Raw genomic sequence first — 18787 nt, 5'->3', positions numbered from 1 at the left:
CTACGGGAAGCATGGTCTCTAGGTTTCAAATCGCTGCCTGTCCTGAAGAACACACCTGCTTTTACTTTTTTATGCTGTTCACTGTATTAGAAAATACACAGTGGAGAGCTAGTGCAAGAAGGAAATGTGGGAGCTAACACTTTTGTACTCCTGGTTGATCATGAGTAAGATTCCTCAGCTGCAGGACGCCTGGGTGGCTCAGTAGGTTAAACCCTCTGCCTTCGGCTCAGGTCATGATCTCAGGGTCTTGGGATCGAGCCCCACATCGGGCCCTCTGCTGAGCCGGGAGCCTACTTCCCCTCTCTCTCTGCCTGCCTGTCTGCCTACTTGTGATCTCTCTCTGTCAAATAAATAAATAAAATCTTTAAAGAAAAAGAAAAAAGATTCCTCAGCTGTATTTAAGATTGAAGTAAAACTTGCATTGGAAAGGTCTATTTTTCGGTGTCTTTCTTTTGGTAAAATCACAACTAATGTAAAACAAGAGGGTTGGGAATGATGGGTCTGGAATTAACAGGGTTTAGATTAAGTGAAATTTTAGAATAGGAGGTACTTAACCTGAATTAAGGGAGAAATTTTGATAATGAATTTGTAAATAAGTCTTGGTGGACATCAGATCTAAGCAGAGAAATCTTCCTTCCTCCCCTCCTCCCTCCCTCCCTTCTTACTTTTTCATTTCTTTGTTTGCTTAGCATTTATCAAAAGCCCCCTATGTGTCCAGGTGCCCTTGGGGGACAAGAAACAGAGCTGTAACTTCTGCTACAGGACAGGTGCTGGGGGGCGGGGGGCACCAGTCTGGCTGGGCGGAGCCTGGCCTGTTGGCCTGCTCATTCCGCTGTCCAGGCAAGTGTTCTGTATCACCGGGCCTTTCTTCTCCTGTTCACTGCTCGCGTGCTTATTTCAGTGGAGACTTCTTCCCTTCCGGGAATGGCCTGGGAGCCCATTTCAAGTTTGTTGGCAGGAGTTAGGAATTGAGCTGGAGCCTGATTTTCACAAACTCATTTGGTCCCAGTTTCCTGTGTGCAGCCAGCACTGCAGCAAGCCGGCTGCCCAGTCCCACACCCCGCCTGAGCACGTGTTGGGTTTCTGTGTGTCCGTGCGCGTTCTGCCCTGCGCGCTTCCTGGATCATCCTCGGCCAACTGGAACAGCCTTTTGAAATTTCTCCTTTGTTACCAACCATTTAAGCTCCTCTTTTGATTGTTGTTGCTTGCAACCGAGAAGCAGAAGGGAGAGAGTTGGAAGAACTGAAGCGTTAATTAAAATTTCCTGTGGAGGGGTGCCCGGGTGGCTTGGTTGGTTAAGCGTCCGACTCTTGGTCTCGGTTCGGGTCATGATCTTAGGGTCCTGAGATGGAGCCTCATGTCAGGCTCCGCGGTCTGCAGGGAGTCTGCTGGAGATTCTCTCTCTTTTCTCTCTCTCTCTCAAATACATAAATAAATCTTTTAAAAAAAAGTTTCCTGTGGAGCGTTTTATTTCAGTAAGCGGAACTACCTTCCTTCTCTGTTAGCTATGAGAAAAGACACTCACAATGTGTTATGAAGAGCTCTGTTTTAGTTCTTGGGACTCAAAATTATTCCCTCTCTTTCCCTTTTGCTCTCTGGCTTTGGGTCAGTTCGCTGAACTTTCCTGAGCTTCTTTCCTCTTAATCTCTAAAATGGGGATAACTGCATATGCCTCACAGGATTGTTGGGAGGATTTAATGAGATGTTAATCTTAACAGTAGTAATGGCTAGGCAAGATTTTTCTTTCAGGTGTCCGTTACTGTTCCAGGCCCTTCTCGTGTATTGCCTTATTTCAGATGGAGGGTATTAAAGCAGAGCAGCAAGTAGTCAGTAAAGACTGGTTTGTCCTAAATCCTTTCACATCTCTGAGAACCCAGCTGTTCTGTTTCCTGTGGTTCACTATTTATGTATTTATTTCTCAGCATACCTAGCTTCTGTGTAATTCTCTACATACTGAAAACTACAGAGTTCAGATCAGAAGGAAAATTGAGGTGCAAGTATGACAGAGATTCTCCCTGTTGTGAGCACCTTATTTTCCAGCCTCTTATCTTTGTGTCTAGACCACCGATTAGCAAGAGTACTAGGCACATAGAAGTTTCTCAGTGAATGTTTATTGAGTAGACTCAGTGATGTGGTGAAGAAATCAAGCCAGGTCGTGTTTGCCATCAAGCTATGATAGGTGGTGTGTTGATTTGCTAGGGCTCCTGTAACAGAGTACCACAGAGTGGTTGGCTTCAATGACAAATTGCTTCCTCGCAATTCTAGAGGCTACAGATTTGGTTTCTTCTAAGGCTTCCTTCCTTGGCTTGTAGGCGGCCATCTTCTATCTTTATGTTCTCACATGGTCTTCCCTCTGCGTGTCTGTCCTAATTTGCTCTTCTTACAGCAGTCTCAGTCATATTGGATTAGGGCCCAGCCACAGAACCATTTTACCTTAATTATCTCTTTAAAGTCCCTGTGTCCAAATAGTCACATGCTGAGTTACTGGGGAGTTAGGACTTCAATATATGAATTGGTGAAGAGTGGCAGTGGGCAGGGTTGGGGGGGCACACAGTTAAGCCCGTAATGGGTGACTGTCTGAGAAACTAGCACAGTGGTGAGTGACTGTTTTGTTGAGTCACAGAGCTAGGAAAAAATCTAGATGAAGAATAGTTGTGATTTTTGAAAAAACAATATACTGTGTTCTGATTTTTTTTTTTAAAATATTTTATTTATTTATTTGTCAGAGAGAGAGAGAAATTGAGCATGCTAGCACAGACAGAGTGGTAGGCAGAGGCAGAGGGAGAAGCAGGCTCCCTGCCGAGCAAGGAGCCCGATGTGGGACTCGATCCCAGGACGCCAGGATCATGACCTGAGCCAAAGGCAGCCGCCCAACCAACTGAGCCACCCAGGTGCCCCTGTGTTCTGATTTTTGAAGAGCACTTACTAGAACTTAGTCTGATGTTTCTCTTTATATTACTCTTAGAGTATATAGATGAATCCTCCCTTTTTTTTCCCCTCAGTTTTGAACATCCAGTGCTTAGCTCATAGTATGTTACAGGAAATAATTGTTGAATTGAATACAGGTGATTTGTCTGCCTCTGGATATTGTCAAAATTTCATTCATCCCAAAAGCAAGTGAATCTGTCTTTTCAGTGGTCACTTGTGAAGGCACATTTTATTGCCTCAGGATTTTTGGACTGAACTCTTTCAAATATCTGAATTCTTCTCTAGTAATACTTCTTTATGAACTTTTTTTTTTTCTTAAATTTCAAGATGTTATTTACTTATTAGAGAGCGAGCACATAAGCAGGAGCTGGGGAGGGGTTGGGGGAGAGGGAGAAGCAGACTCCCTGCTCAACAGGGAGCCAGATCCTGGACTCTAGCCCAGGACTCTGAGATCATGACCTAACCTGAAGGCAGATGCTTACCTGACACCCCTAGGAACCTAATTTTTAAACAAAGAGTACTATTACCATGATTTCATGAGTTGCTTATTATTTTGTGCATTTTTATTACTCCTTGGATTTTCTTATTGTTTGGGGGAACATAAGCATAATTTCCTTAGACATAGATCAAACCTGAATTTGATAAATATATTGCAGTTTGTGTTATGGAAGAACAATGAACAAAATATTCAGCATATTTTTAAATTTTTGCTTCTCATTATTTTAGAATTAATATTTCATTTCTTAAAATATTTTTAATGAACAAATACCACAGACTAAGATAATTAAAAATGGGGCTGTCAGACAATTTTCATTATAAGTAGGCCATTTGCGGTTTCAAAGAGCCACTTGGTTTTCTGACTGGAAACTTCTCTTTTCATGAAGCATAATTTATGCATCAGAGTTATTAATTTTTCAAATTAGTGGCAGTACTTATTCTTTCAAAATGTACTGGTAAAAAGCTAATGTATTAGCTCTGTATCTCTTACAGATTTTTTTTCCCTATAGAAAATTCTTCTCTTTGTTAGTGCTTTCTGTTCACCTCATTTTTTAAGAGTTTTCTTTTAGCAAGTTAGAAATTATGATGAAATTAAAATAATTTCTTCTCACTGTATATGCTCCTGTTTACAAGCCCAGAGTTCTTCCTATTTAGTGAGGGCCGTGTTCTTGTTTTACTATATTGCCCGAGTCTGTGTGGCTGGTTGGCCATTAGAAGTTTTACAATAATGAACGTGATGAAGGTTGCAGGTTTCAAGGAAACAAATACTTTGCTTCTGTGGACCTTCTGGTGTCTACCACAGGATTGAATTGGAGGTTCCATGAAGGAGGAACATCTGGAATATACCTTATTTTTTTCTTACTAGCCAGTGTCAGAGTGGGAGAGAAGGAAGACGATAATATAATGTGTGTTTCTGTCAGATGGTAAGAAAAATCTGTATGTACACAAAAATTGTACAAACTGCAATTACCAAATGCCCTTTTCTTGCTCTGCATTTTAGATGATATAGAAGATGCTAGCACACGTATAGCATTTCCGACGTCATAGTTTAAGCATTTCACATCTACCTTCTATCAACTGCCATGCCTTCATAAATGAGGTTAATGGGATTAGCTTGTCAAAACCCAGAAGAGGTTACATTTATTAAAGAATGCATAAAAAGTCCCATCTTGAGCTTTAGGAGGGAGTATGACTCAGAATCTTCATTTTAAGGAGTTAATACTGTTTTCTTAATGAACTGTTAACATAGTGATTAATTCTGAAACTGTCATGTTAAGTGGTTCATTAATAAACATGACAATTTTTCTTTTTTTAACATAAAGATGACTGGCTGTTAATTCAGATGGGACCTAACTCGTATACTCATGTACTGGCTAACATTGATAAACTTGACATTTTGTATCAAACAGTTTTTTTTTTTTTTAAACAAAGCTTATTATAATTTTTTTATTAGAATGTTTTAGACATGATTAAGTCATTTTATTTTGGCCTATAATCAGCCTCCTGAGGTGTAATGAGAAATCCATTTCAATATACAAGTTTAATTTTCAGTGCTTTTTGGTAGTGGTGGTGGTGGTTTAAAATTATTATTATTCTTTTTAAGCAAGCTTCCTACCAGTGTGTGCCTGATTGTCTTAAATACTTGATTAGGCCAGCCCGGTCTCTTTGGCATCTAGGTGTACTCTTGGGCCCTGATCCCGGGGGCCTTTCTCCGAGCTATCCCAGCACAACCAATTCTTTCAAATCCTAAAAGCATCCCTCATTCTGCCTTTCCCTGCTCCTCTACTCCTCAGCTTTCCCTCTTGATTATGGTATCTGTTGTGTAATTTCTTACCTGGCATCTCAACAAAAGCCTTTGTTTTGAGAGCAGGTCCCATGGAGTTGGCCAGAGAGGCAGTAAACATTGTTACTGTACTGCCTTAGCTACCTTCCTTGAGGTTATTAGAAAGCCTCTCAAAAACATGTGGAGAGAGTGGTGATGGGCTCCTTCTGCTTATAGCAGGTCCCCTGTCCTAATGTCTCCCTTCACAGCTCCCATTATGTCATCAGGATGTCTTGGGAGCAAAGGTGTCCATCTTGATTGAGTATTGTTTGAGTTTTTTATTGGTTGGAATCCCCTCATTTTATCTGCATCCTTGGTCCCAAATTAAATGAACCTTTGGTACTCCCCTGGCCTCTGAAGTTAATGTTCTCTTTGTTTCCAAAAGCCCTGTACAAACAGTACAGTCATGCTAAAGCAGGAATAGGTCAAAAGCCATCAAGCCCATCTGGAAAGCTTGCCCTGTGAAGTACATTTATGTTACTCAGAAATCTCCTTTCTGGAAAACCAATGAACCATTAGTTACATTCAAAGTCATTGCTCAGATTAGCTAAATCACACATGAAATTCACTTGTCTTGGATGAAGTCTTCAGAAGTCTTCTTCCAGGTCTTCTTGGAAAATTTTATGAGACAAATGAGATTTATTATCAAGCCATTGATCTCTCCAAAAAGTTTTGTGTAATCAGAATCAAGTGGTTGATGAAAGCTTATTTTCATAAGTTTTCATTGTTAAACATTATTTCTAAGATGCATCTAAAAATTGGTTTGAATTAGAGAACCAGAATTCAACATGCACTGATTTTTTTTCTTCCATGAGGAGAGAAAAATTCCAGTAAGGGAAGCAATTAAATACTATATATGTCCACGAGATGTTTGTTGATAAATATATACAACACTGTTTCTTTCTGTTTTCTTTAGGTGATTGAAGACAATACTGGAGTCCGCCGGGTGGTGGTCACACCGCAGTCTCCTGAGTGTTACCCTCCAAGCTACCCCTCAGCCATGTCTCCAACCCACCACCTGCCCCCCTACCTGACTCACCACCCCCATTTTATTCATAACTCACACACGGCTTACTACCCACCTGTTACTGGACCTGGAGATATGCCGCCTCAGTTTTTTCCTCAGCACCATATTCCTCCTACAATATACGGCGAGCAAGGTGAGTAGATTATTGCTGGCATTGAGAGCTGTTGAAACTGGTTACAACTTGGAAGTAGCTTAGGAGAACCATGGAGCCTTTGTTTCTCCTGCAGTGAGCCTGGTAGGGGATCTACTGGCTGTAGAAAGCCACAAGAAATTCCTAGCTTCCTTTGTCTTGAAGCGCATCTTGCAAAGATTCCTTTGTGGGTTTCAGCTCTTTATGTTTTCCAAGATTCTGCCCCCTGTTCCAGCCACTGCAAAAAGAGAAGGGAGGGATAGCTACTTCTTACCGTAGTAAGAAGTGAGTGATGGAGCATACATTCCTGTGTCCCATTTTCATATTTTTCTGTGACAGTGGCCTGAGATGGAACTGTGAGACATTGTTGCCTAGGCATCCATATGGCCTAGCAGCAGAAGGAAAATTAAGTGTTTTGTGCCCAGTTGCACAAAAGGTAACTATGTGGCTTCCTACTAACACACTGTGTAAGGCACTCTTCATCAAGCAATTAGTCAGTTACCAGGGCTTTTAGTCATTAAGCTTAGACCAAATCAGAAAACTCAGATAGAGGACTCTTTTTCCCAGATGCCCTGTGTTGGCAATCTTAGTAGAACTCAGAATCTCCTCGATAGGGTCCTCCTGAAGCCTGTTATTACTTTAACCAATTTCACTGTTTAGTAGCCAAGTACTCACCTCGACATGAAAGAGTCTCAGACATTATATCTTTCTAGTGTTGGTTGAGTCTAAAGCCTTTTTCTATCAAAATGGATACTAAGAAACCAGATAAGTGAGGGTAAAAAATCACACTTTTTTTTTTTTTTTAAAGATTTTATTTATTTGACAGAGAGAGAGAGCACAGGCAGGGGAAGCAGCAGAGGGAGAGGGAAGAGATAAGCAGGCTCCCCATTGAGCAGGGAACTCAGAGCCGCACTCCATCCCAGGACACCTAGATCATGACCTGAGCTGAAGGCAGATGCTTAACCAACTAAGCCACCCAGGTGTCCCCCCAAAATCAGACTTTAATAGCTAAGATGTCTAAAGCTTTGCAAAGTGATTTTCTTCTATGAATTGAAGCATTTTACCACTTCAAACATTTCTTTCTATTGGTTCAAATACGAGAATTCCTGCTATATAGCAGGAATAGCAACTTACCGTAAACTTCACTTATCAATTATGTATAAATATATATATATATATTTTCCCCCTGTATGCTTAACTCACATCGTAATTTTTTTTCTTAACAAAATAAAAATTTGAGATGGTTATTTTAAGTGGAACATCCTCTTCCAACTTAGGGATAGAATTTGAGTTTGTTGTTTTGGTTTTTTGTTTGTTTTAGTAGTTAGAAATTTAGTACTTAGAAATATAAAATTCAAAAGAATCAAGCACTATCATAGCAGGGCATGGAGAAATGATGGCATTGATAACTTTGTACTGATATAATCTTCCTGCCTAATGGCATAACCCCCCCAAACAGAGTGAGGAAATGCCATGAAAGCATTTGGAAAAATCTGAAAAAAATAATTAACTGTCATTTTTAAGAATCATTCAGTGTCTTGACACAAGGCACATTAAATATTTGAGTATTGTCAGAGTTTTTTGATTTGGTCTGAGCTTAATGAGTAAAAGCCTTGGCAACTGGCTAATTGCTAGATGAAGAGTGCCTTACACAGTGTGTTAGTAGGAAGCCACGTAGTTACCTTTTGTAAATGATGTCCTCTTCAATTTTAGACAGCAGTATGATTTAAATGGTCATTAGAATTAAGAAGAAAAGTGTTTTTCTTTCAGAGGGTATTTTGGTTTATTTTCATTGTAATAACATGGTGTAATAATGTAAAAATGAAAGTGCCTCATTAATTCCAAATTAAAGAAAGCAAAAAACAAAATCCTTTTGTTTTATAGTTAAAAAGCCCTATATATATCCCTTACCTTTACTTCCTGGTGTACGTATCTAAAAACAACTTAAAACATTTAATTTCCCATACCGGATGAGTAAAGTTTCAACATGTTTTAAAAGATTATTGTATTAGTGTCCATGGTGAATATCTTAAATTTCAAGTATAACGCATTTTGACATTTAAAACAATTAATATCCTTTTGTATATTTGGGTATGATTTAATTGGACATAGGCTCTTAGAACAAGAGAGGGAGCATGAGCCCGGGGTGGGGGGTGGGGCAAAGAGAAGGACTCTCAAGCAGACTCCCCTCTGAGTCAGGAGCTGATGTGGGGCTCCATCTCTTGACCCTGAGATCATGACTCGAGAGCCGAAATCAAGAGTCTGATGCTTAACCAGCTGAGCCACCCAGGCACCCTGGGCATAGGCTCTGAATCAGATTGCCTTTGTGTTTTCACATTCTTTAGTGCAGTTTGGTGACCTTGTGAAGATTTGCTTTTTAAAGATCTTCTCTAAGCTATATGAAGAGAAAGAAAAGTGGAGCTCCCCCCCCCCCAAGTTGAAAGGTTAGTTATGTTAAATAAGGAGAATGTGCATTCCTGGTATGTTTAAAACAGGCCCCATTTAGGTCTCTTGTCCAGAGACAGGATAGGAATGCTACGTTTTCACTCTCAGAAGTATTCAGCTTGGAATGGTAATTTATTTGGTCATTCTATGCGTATGGGGCCCTTTTTTCTTTTTAACACAAGGACCCAATCTCTGTGTTATATACTGTCATTTTTATTAATGCCTAAATACAATTTTTAATTGATTTTTACCATCTTTTGATTTAAAGTAAATGTTTTCCCCTAAGATCAGAAATTGTTTTGTAAGCTCCCATTGTTTTTTTGGAGCCACTTAAAAATCTACATAGTAGGGACGCCTGAGTGGCTCAGTCGCTTAAGTGTCTGTCTGCCTTTGGCTCAGTTCAGGATCCGAGGATCCTGGGATCCAGTCCTGCATCGGGCTTCCTGTTCAGCTGGAGGTCTACTTCTCCCTTTCTTCCTCCACCTACTTGTGCTCCCTCCTTCTCTTTCTCTCTTTCATAAATAAGATCTTTAAAAAAAAATTCTACATAATGAAGCCAGGTGACATTCTACTAGTCAGTTTATCTTGCCTCTAGATTACTCTAAAATAGACATTTGAGACCACAGCTTATTACATGAGGCACCAGGTTGCAGAGATAGCTTATGTTTACTCCTGCTGTTTGTCTTTGAACATTTCCCCTGATTCTGTGAGCTTTGATTATTTTTAGTTAAATTTTTCATCTCATCATGTTAGTAAGTTTTATTCAGAAGTTGGCTCTTTTACATGCTGTAAACAACTCCTTAGATTCTGGTTGTTACACACTTTTCACTTGATCTTAGCCAAAAGCCCGAGAAGCGATATGTTACACACTTTTCAGAAGAAATGCTATTTTGTCTATAATGATGAGTATAGTTTTAAGTGTCTTGATTCTAAGGACACATTTATGGGGCTCTTTTGGTTTTTTTTCTGATTTGTTTTCGATATATTGCAGTTAAAAAACATTTGACAGTGATTTTTGACAACAAAAGCAAAATTTATATATAAATTCAACTAGAATATGAACTCTTCAGGAAAAGTAACCTTGTCTTCAGTATTTTCCATAATTTTTGGAACATTCATGAAAATGCATTACAGTTGTTTTATTCTTTCACACAATACAGTTTTTAATGACCATTCTTCAGTTGGTTCAGAATGAATGGGAACATTTTAAACATGTATTCTATATATATGTATAATTAAAAAAAATATTTAGTAGTTTTTAAAACTCCTTCTTCAGGAGCCAGGTCTTTTGACCATTTAAAATTTCTACTGAAAATGTAGGCTGGGGCACCTGGATGGCTCAGTTGGTTAAGTTTCTGCCTTCTGCTCAGGTGGTCATTCCAGGGTCCTGTGATGTCTCCTGCCTGGGACTCCCTGCTCAGCAGAGTCTGCTTCTCCCTCTGCCTGCCACTGCCCCTGCTTGTGCTTGCACACTCTTTCTCTGACAAGTAAATAAAACGAAACTAACTAACTAACTAAATACATACATAAAATGTAGACTGAGCTTGTGTTTGTCATAATCCTCCGTTTCAGAAATCATACCGCTCTATGGAATGTCAAGCTACATTACCCGGGAAGACCAGTACAGTAAGCCTCCGCACAAAAAACTGAAAGACCGCCAGATTGACCGCCAGAACCGCCTCAACAGCCCCCCGTCTTCTATCTACAAAAGCAACTGCACACCCGTGTACAACGGCTATGGGAAGGGCCACAGCGCTGGAGGCGGCGGAGGCAGTGGAGGCAGCGGGGGTGGGCCAGGAATTAAGAAAACGGAGCGGCGGGCCAGGAGCAGTCCAAAGTCAACTGATTCGGATTTGCAAGGTAATGGGCAGAGTATTTGCTGTAAGGAGAGATCCCTGGAGCCCGACATCCTAAAAGAAACATCTTGTACCTAACGGTGTTATTTCATGGCCACTGGTCTTTCTCATAGGGATGGCTAGTTAGAGCTTCCAATCGTTTTCCAAGGAAGAGCTGAATATCGTATCCTTTATTTTTATTAATAGTTTATGGCAGAAATATCCTTGGGTCACAAGTGCCATGTGACGTTTTACATAAGCTCAGTAACAAGTATGCGAGCAGTGGCTTTTCACATTAGCCCACTTCCTGTTGTTTTCACTCCAAATAGGCAGGGAGGAGATCCAGAGTCTTTCTAAGAAGTACAGGGCTAGTTCAACAGTGAAAATAATTACACCTCATCAAACCAGATGTAATTACTTGGTTCTGTAGTGAAATGTATCATTGTGGAATAGGAATATATTTCTGCTTACTTTCAGGCATCAGTTCTTTCTTAATGCTACCTTTGCATTCTGAATGAAGTAGTTATTGCTCAAGACTGAGATGGAAGAAATATGGTCACCGTATATAAGACATCAGCTCCAAAGGGCATGTGTTTTTTTTTTTTGTTTTTTTTTTGTTTTTTTTTTTTTGTAGATGAGTCTCATGGCTATAGATTGGTTAATTTGGGGAAGCAGGTATATGTACTTTAAGGTGTTTTTTTTTAAAAAGATTTTATTTACTTATTTGACAGAGATCACAAATAGGCAGAGAGGCAGGTGAAAGGGGGGTGTGGGGGGTGGGCAGAAGCAGGCTCCTCCTGAGCAGAGAGGCTGAAGTGGGGCTCGATCCCAGGACCCTGGGATCATGACCCGAGCCAAAGGCAGGGGCTTTAACCCACTGAGCCACCCAGGCACCCTTTAAATCAAGTTTTTAGCCAAGATTTAGAAACTGCCTATTTTAATGCCATCGGAGTTAAAAACAGGCTTTTGATACAGGCATGTGGAGAAGGCTGACTTAATTGAAGGAGAATAAGGTAACATTTTGAAAAGCGAGGTGAATTTACAAATATAAATATATAAAGACATGAGCGTCTAGGAAAGACAGGATAAGAAGTGATTATAGCAGTCATTGAATATACTCCTTTGTCTTATCAGACCTCATCCAGATGGGAACAGGAACTGTGTATGTGAGATGTGTTTGTGAATGACAGAGAAAGAAGTTGTTTTATGTTTGATTGCGTAGAGAAGACTGGACTCTTTTGGGGCTGAGGAAACTGAGCTAGAACCAGCCATTGGCTTCAGCCTTTCCCCCCACTTCATTGATAAATAAATTGTAGCATTAAAAAGAGGAATAGTAAGATAGAGTCAAAAGTGACCAGAAATTTCTGAGTAAAATGTATTATAGATCCTTTAATTTTGTTCCTTATCCTTTTCTATATTTTTCTATATTTGAAAATATATATTGAAAATAAATATATTTTTATATTTTCTATGTATTTTCTGTATTTTTCTATATTTGCTATTTTTAATGTTATTTTTAGTCAACTGGTAATACAGACTCTCAGTTTGAAATTAGATTACTAGCAATGTTAGACTTTTTAACAATGGGCATGAAAAGGAATTCACACCAAAAAATTAGAAATTAGTTTTTCTAAGGAGAATTTTAGTTTGTAAAAAAGAGAAAAGGAATGTAGAAGCAGTCTTCAGAGAGCTTAATGAGGTTTGAACTACCTTGATTATTTGATTTATTCTCTAATACTGTCTGTCTTGCACCAAGAAAGATTTCAGACAGATGACATAGATATATATAATAGAGTCAGAATAAATCTAAGGAGCAGAGAGATGAAGGAAATTAGGATGAATCAGGGTCAAAGTTAGCAAATAAAACTAAGGTAATTATGGATTAAGTATGGCAAAAAAAAAAAGTATCTTCCTTATCTGTACAGTTATTCTATATTACATGTCTAAATGTGTAAGCTGCTTTATTTTTTAATATACTCACAGCTTTTTTTTTTTTTTTTAAAGATTTTATTTATTTATTTGACAGACAGAGATTACAAGTAGGCAGAGAGGCAGGCAGAGAGAGAGAGAGAGGAGGAAGCAGGCTCCCTGCCCAGCAGAGAGCCCGACGCGGGACTCGATCCCAGGACCCTGAGATCATGACCTGAGCCGAAGGCAGAGGCTTAACCCACTGAGCCACCCAGGCACCCTATACTCACAGCTTTAAGAGACAATAGGGATTTGCACTGAAATCTGTACTGAAATGTTTGCTAACATCTATACATTTACAAACATTTTGCCCTCTTATGTAATGAATGCGAGTATAATTATTTTGAGCACCTTAAGCTCTTCACTGTTGTGTAGAAAACATGATGATGATGGTGATGGCGATGATAGTAACAGTGAGATCACTCTCCCTGTGCACTTACAGGAGTGTGTGTTTTGCCATGAAAAAATTGAATATCTCCACTTTAGTCTGAACTCGGTCTGTTGCTCCTTTTCTCATTGCATTATTTACCTCCTCAAAACCACTCAAAGTGCAGTTCTCCACGTGGTTGAGCCACGAAGTAAAGAATCAGAGTATTATGGTTTCTGCCTCATGTCAATAAGGATCTGAGGGGTTTACAGGTTGGATTTAAAAACTAAGTATTCATTTTCCCAAATGAAAACTTAGATCCTGACAAAAAATTTACACACAAGTGTTTATAGCAACTGTATTCATAATTGCCAAAACTTGGAAGCAATCTAGATGTCCTCCAGTAAGTAAACAAGCTGTGCTATATGCAGACAATGGAATATTACCCAGTGTTATTAAAGTATAAAAAGGGGTAAAACCACCTTAAATGCATATTACTGAATGGAACATGCCAATCTGAAATGACCACGTTCCAGTGAGGTAAACCACCTGTGTTCTGAAAACTAAGACATGGTTGAAAGGATTTGAAGAGGACACAGACAAATGGAAAGATATTTGATGCTCATGGATTAGAAGAATTAATATTGTTAAAATGTCATACTATCCAAAGCAATCTACAGATTCAGTGCAATCCCTATCAAAATACCAATAACATTTTTCACAGAAACCAGAATGAATGATCCAAACATTTGTGTGGAACCACAAAAGACCTTGAATAGTCAGAACAGTCTTGAGAAAGGACAACAAAGTTGAATATATCACCATCTCAGATTTGAAGATATACTACAGTGCTGTAGCAACCAAAACAATCTGGTACTGGCAGGAAAACAGATACATAGATTAGTGCAAGAGAATAGTGCAAAGGTAAACCCATGGTTATATGGTCAATTAATCCATGACAAAAAAGGTGAGAATATACATGAGGAAAAGACAGTCTGTTTTATAAATGCTACTGGGCAAACTGGATAGGATGAAGCTGGACCACGTTCTTAGACCCTACACAAAAATAAATTCACAATGGTTTAAAGACTTAAATGTGTGACCCAGAATCATAATACTCTTCAAAGAGGACATAGGCAATAATCTGTTGGACAGATTTGGGCCTTAGCAGATTTATGGACATGTTTCCTCAGGCAAGAGAAAAAAGAAACAAAAATGAACGATTGGGACTACATAAAATTAAAGAGCTTTTTCTTTTTATTTACCCAGAAAAAACCACTAATTCAAATGAAATGAAATGAAAAGGCAGTTTACTAAATAGGAGAAGACATTTGCAAGTGATAGTCCAGTAAAGGGATGATCTCCAAAATATATAAAGAACTTCTACAACTCAACATCAAGAAAAGATCTAATGGGCAGAGGACCTGAATGGACATTTTTCCAGAAAAGACATACAGATGGCCAAAAGGCACATGAACAGATGCTCATCATTATTAATCATCAGGAAAATACAAATCAAAAACATGAGATGTCACATCATCCCGGTCAGAATGGCTAGTATCAAAAAGACAAGAAATAACAAGTGTTGGTGAGGATGTGGAGAAAAAGGAGCCTCATGCACTGTTAGTGGGAATATAAACTGGTATAGCCACTGCGGAAAGCAATACGAAGTTTCCTCAGAAAATTAAAACTATAACTGCCATATAATCCAGTGATTTCACTTGGGTTATTTACCCAAAGGAAAACACTAATTCAAAAAGATATGAACCCCTGTATTTATTGCAGTATTATTGACATTAACCAAGATATGGAAGCAACCCAGATATCCACTGATCGACGCATGAGTAGAGAAATCTAAAGAAGAGTGATATATGTATATAAAATGGAATATTATTCAGCCATAAAAAAGAATGAGATCTTGCCACTTGCAACAACATGGATGGACCTAGAGAGGGTATTATGCTAAGTGAAATAAGTCAGACAGAGAAAGGCAAATCACCATTTGAATTTACTTATATGTGAAATCTAAAAAACAAAAAATAGACTCTTAAATACAGAGAACAAACTAGTGATTGCCAGAGGGAAGGGGAGGGGAAGGACAAAATAGGTAAAGAGGATTAGGATTATACTTCCAGCTGTAAATATTTTCATAGAAGAGAACCACAAATGAATCAGATATTATTTAAAAATATAATAAACTATAAAAGAATAAACAGATGAATCAATGTGCAAACAAGAAAAGAATCGAATAAAATACAGTAGATTGAATGAAATAACCTACAAAAATCCCAGAATAGATCCATGAACCTCGCTTTCAGATCTACTAAATCAGAATCTGTTCACTTGATCTGGCTTCATGTTTTCTTGTCTGTTTGTTTTATCAGTGCTCCGCTGGGAATGATTTCAGCCAAAATAAAGAGCTACTATCTCAGAATTAAGGATGGCTACAATACATGTGGTTCACTAAGTTGTACACAGTAGGAAATAAGAACTTTAATTCTCCATTTTTACCTCCTAGAACTATTTCAGACACATAGTAGGTACACAGCAAATATTTGTGGAATGAATTGTGTATTCTTAATTGGTTTGTTTTCTAGAACAGGTCTTCATTTGAACATATGTAGGTGTTTAGTGTTTACTCTTCCTACGAAGAGTTCTTTACCCCTAGGGAGACTGCTCTGCAGCCAATCCCTCCTTTCATTTACTGTTACCTTAAGGAAAATAGCTTAGGGAGGATAGAGTCCCACCGTACCCTCTGAGGAATGTTGGTGTGGAGTTTAATGGTGTGTTGTGGGCACAGAATGGTTGGGACTTTGTTAGCAGGCTTCCTTGGCTTAGAATTGATCTGGCTTTGTCACTTGCTAACTATTTGCTTTTAGTATTCTCTGAACCTCTATCATCTGTAAAATGGGTGTTTTAATTCTCTTTATTTAAATATTAAAAGTAGCCTAGTTCAGTTCTTAACACCTCAGGATAACATTCCCCCTTTTTACTTGAATATTTTGGCCCTCTCCCTCGTGTCATCTTAGGATCACCTTTCATCCAGGACAGCCCCCTCTCTAAACCGGTGTCTCTCTATCCTCCTATGCACTGACCCTCCTTCCTCCCTTCCGACACTCCTCCTTCCTGCAGCTCCTTCCCCTGTAAGCCAGAAGTGCCTGCCTTCTGCTCAGACCGCCTTACGCTTTGACAGCTACACCCTGTGTTCCTGGACATGTGTATACTTTGCTAAATGATCCTGACACTCAGTCTAGATAGACACTGTCTGTCACCACACAAAGTGACCAAAAAATTTTTCTTTTGATTAAGAACTTTTGAGATTCACTTTCTTAGCAACTTTCAGATTTACAGTACAGTATTTTTGACTATGGTCCCTGTGTGGCACACTACCTCCCTGTGACTTACTGTTTATAACTGGAGGTCTATGCATCTACACTCCCTTCCCCTATTTCCCCCATCAACTAACCCCCTTCCTCTCTGGCAACTGCCAGTGTTTCCCCTATGTCTGTTCGGTTTTATTGGTTCATTTGTTTGTTTAGATTCCACATGTAAGTAACATCATACTGTATTTATTTGTGTTCTTCTGACTTCTTTCAGTTAGCATAGTACCTTCTAGGGACGTCCATGTTGTTGCAGATGGCCAGATTTCCCTCTTTTTTATGGCTGAGTAATATTCGTGTGTGTGTGTGTGTGTGTGTGTGTGTGTGTACGTGTACATGTACACACCATCTATTTTCAGTTCCTCTGTCGGAGAACACTTGGGTTGCTTCCTTATCACGACTACATTTATGGCTCAGCGAACTCAGGGCTGCATATATCTTTTCAAATTAGTGTTTTTGTTTCCTTTGGATGAGTACTCCGTAGTGGAATTGCTGAATCCTGTGGTATGGAAAAATGTGTTCTCATCTGCAGAATACTGCCCAGGGGATGGGTCTCGAGACTGTTCTGTGGCCAAGGCCCAGTTAAAATTGTCCTATTGTCTTTCATCACGGAGACTGAAGAACTTACTGGTGTGTGTCCCTGAGTGAGAGGGAAGTTTCATTCCTTCCCTTTTAGCCTCAATTAGAACCAAAGCATATGACATTAAGGAAGTTACCCAGCAGTTCCAGGTTTGAGACTGAAATCCCACAATTTGTGTCTGAGTGGTAGTCCCATTATTCTATATCCTCAGAAAGGAGAAAAAGGGTATCTTCTAGGCTGTTTCACTCTGAATCCAGAGTGAAAGAGAAAAACTTCAGTGAGGAGCCACTGTCTGATAATATGACAAAGACCTAGCAGGCCCTTTAATTATTATGGGTGTGTGTGTGTGTGTGTGTGTCTGTGTCTGGGATGGGACAAGGACAGGAAGAGAGAGCACGTCAGACATGCTGACTCACAATCTCCACTGTGTGTGTGAAGGTGTGGCAAGTGTGCAGTGGATACTGCAGACCTTTCCCTCCTCTGTAGGTTTATCCCAGCAATGAAAATGTCTTTCTCACTCATTACTTGTACATTTTAAAACCTTAGTGGGGGGCGCCTGCATGGCTCAGTGGGCTAAGCTGCTGCCTTCGGCTCAGGTCATGATCTCGGGGTCCTGGGATCGAGTCCCGCATCGGGCTCTCTGCTCAGCGGGGAGCCTGCTTCCCTCTCTCTCTCTCTCTCTCTCTCTCTGCCTGTCTGTCTACTTGTGATCTCTTTCTGTCAAATAAATAAATAAAATCTTAAAAAAAAAAAACCTTAGTGGAACTGTTATGATACAGTAGTATCTGTTTTGGGATTGTGTGATACACAAGTCATGTCACTAGGCCTCAGGTTTCCTTTAGTAAGATGAACAGGTGAATTGGGGTCAGTGATTTTCAAAATCTTACCCATGAGTAAGTAGATCCTCCTTTTGCAAACAGATCCCAAAATCTTTTGTCCATCCCAATTAAATACAGATCCTTATTTCCATGCCGCCGTTACAAGCCTTTGTGTGTGTGTGTGTGCGCGCGCGCGCGCGCGCGCGCGCGCGCGCACACACACACACACACACACACACACACACACACACACACACATATATATATATATATATATATATATATATATATATATATATATATATATTCTGAAAGCAGACAGAGCTGGTTCTGCTGTGGTTGGAGCGGGGAACCCGGGTCCTTGTTAGCATCCATAAGGCTTTCCCAGAGCTGAGGCTTCTCTAGACCCTGGCTCCTTGGTCTCAGACCCACAGCTTCAGTGCCATGGAGGGGCTTTTGAGATGCGTGTAAACTCATGATCTTTCTCAGCCTTCAACAACCTGTGGAGCTGGGGCCCAGCTGTATCAGTTTCCCTCTGCTCTCTGGGTGGGGAGTAAGCACAGTAACACTTGAGAGCCTCTGGCCCTTTGACTGCCGAGCAATTTTTAACTGCATTTTTAATGGACATTAAGGAGGGCGCGGGATGTAATGAGCGCTGGGTGTTATATAAGACTGATGAATCACTGACCTCTCCCTCTGCAACTAATAACACACTATATGTCAACTAATTGAATTTAAATTGAAAAAATAAAATAAGATGGACTCTGGGAGGTATTCAGTTAAAACAGTTGATTTTAAACTGAGGCATATTCCTTTCGTAGTGTACCGATATAATGATAAGCATGTACTATTGGTGGAAGAGTTCCAGTTGTGTCATTAATATATAGGCAGTAGCTGATGTGGAGGCTTCTAGAACTTTCTGTGCCACGTGGGAAAGAATTGGAACAAAATGGTAAGAATTCCAAATATGGAAGAAAACGAGGATACAG

General features: G+C 39.6%; 1 protein-coding gene across 2 annotated transcripts in view; it reads left to right on the top strand.

Annotated features, from left to right (window-relative positions):
- The window catches only part of FNDC3B (fibronectin type III domain containing 3B), a 345426-nt gene that overhangs the window by 189566 nt on the left and 137073 nt on the right, over positions 1 to 18787 (top strand). For both annotated transcript variants that reach the window (XM_059163470.1, XM_059163471.1), the window contains exons 5-6: positions 6165 to 6408; positions 10423 to 10710. In XM_059163470.1, the coding sequence (XP_059019453.1) occupies positions 6165 to 6408; positions 10423 to 10710 (532 nt within the window). The remainder of the gene's footprint in view (positions 1 to 6164; positions 6409 to 10422; positions 10711 to 18787) is intronic.

The sequence above is a fragment of the Mustela lutreola genome, chromosome 2 (genome assembly GCF_030435805.1).
Source record: "Mustela lutreola isolate mMusLut2 chromosome 2, mMusLut2.pri, whole genome shotgun sequence".
Taxonomy (NCBI): domain Eukaryota; kingdom Metazoa; phylum Chordata; class Mammalia; order Carnivora; family Mustelidae; genus Mustela; species Mustela lutreola.
This window is presented reverse-complemented; position numbering and strand designations above follow the sequence as displayed.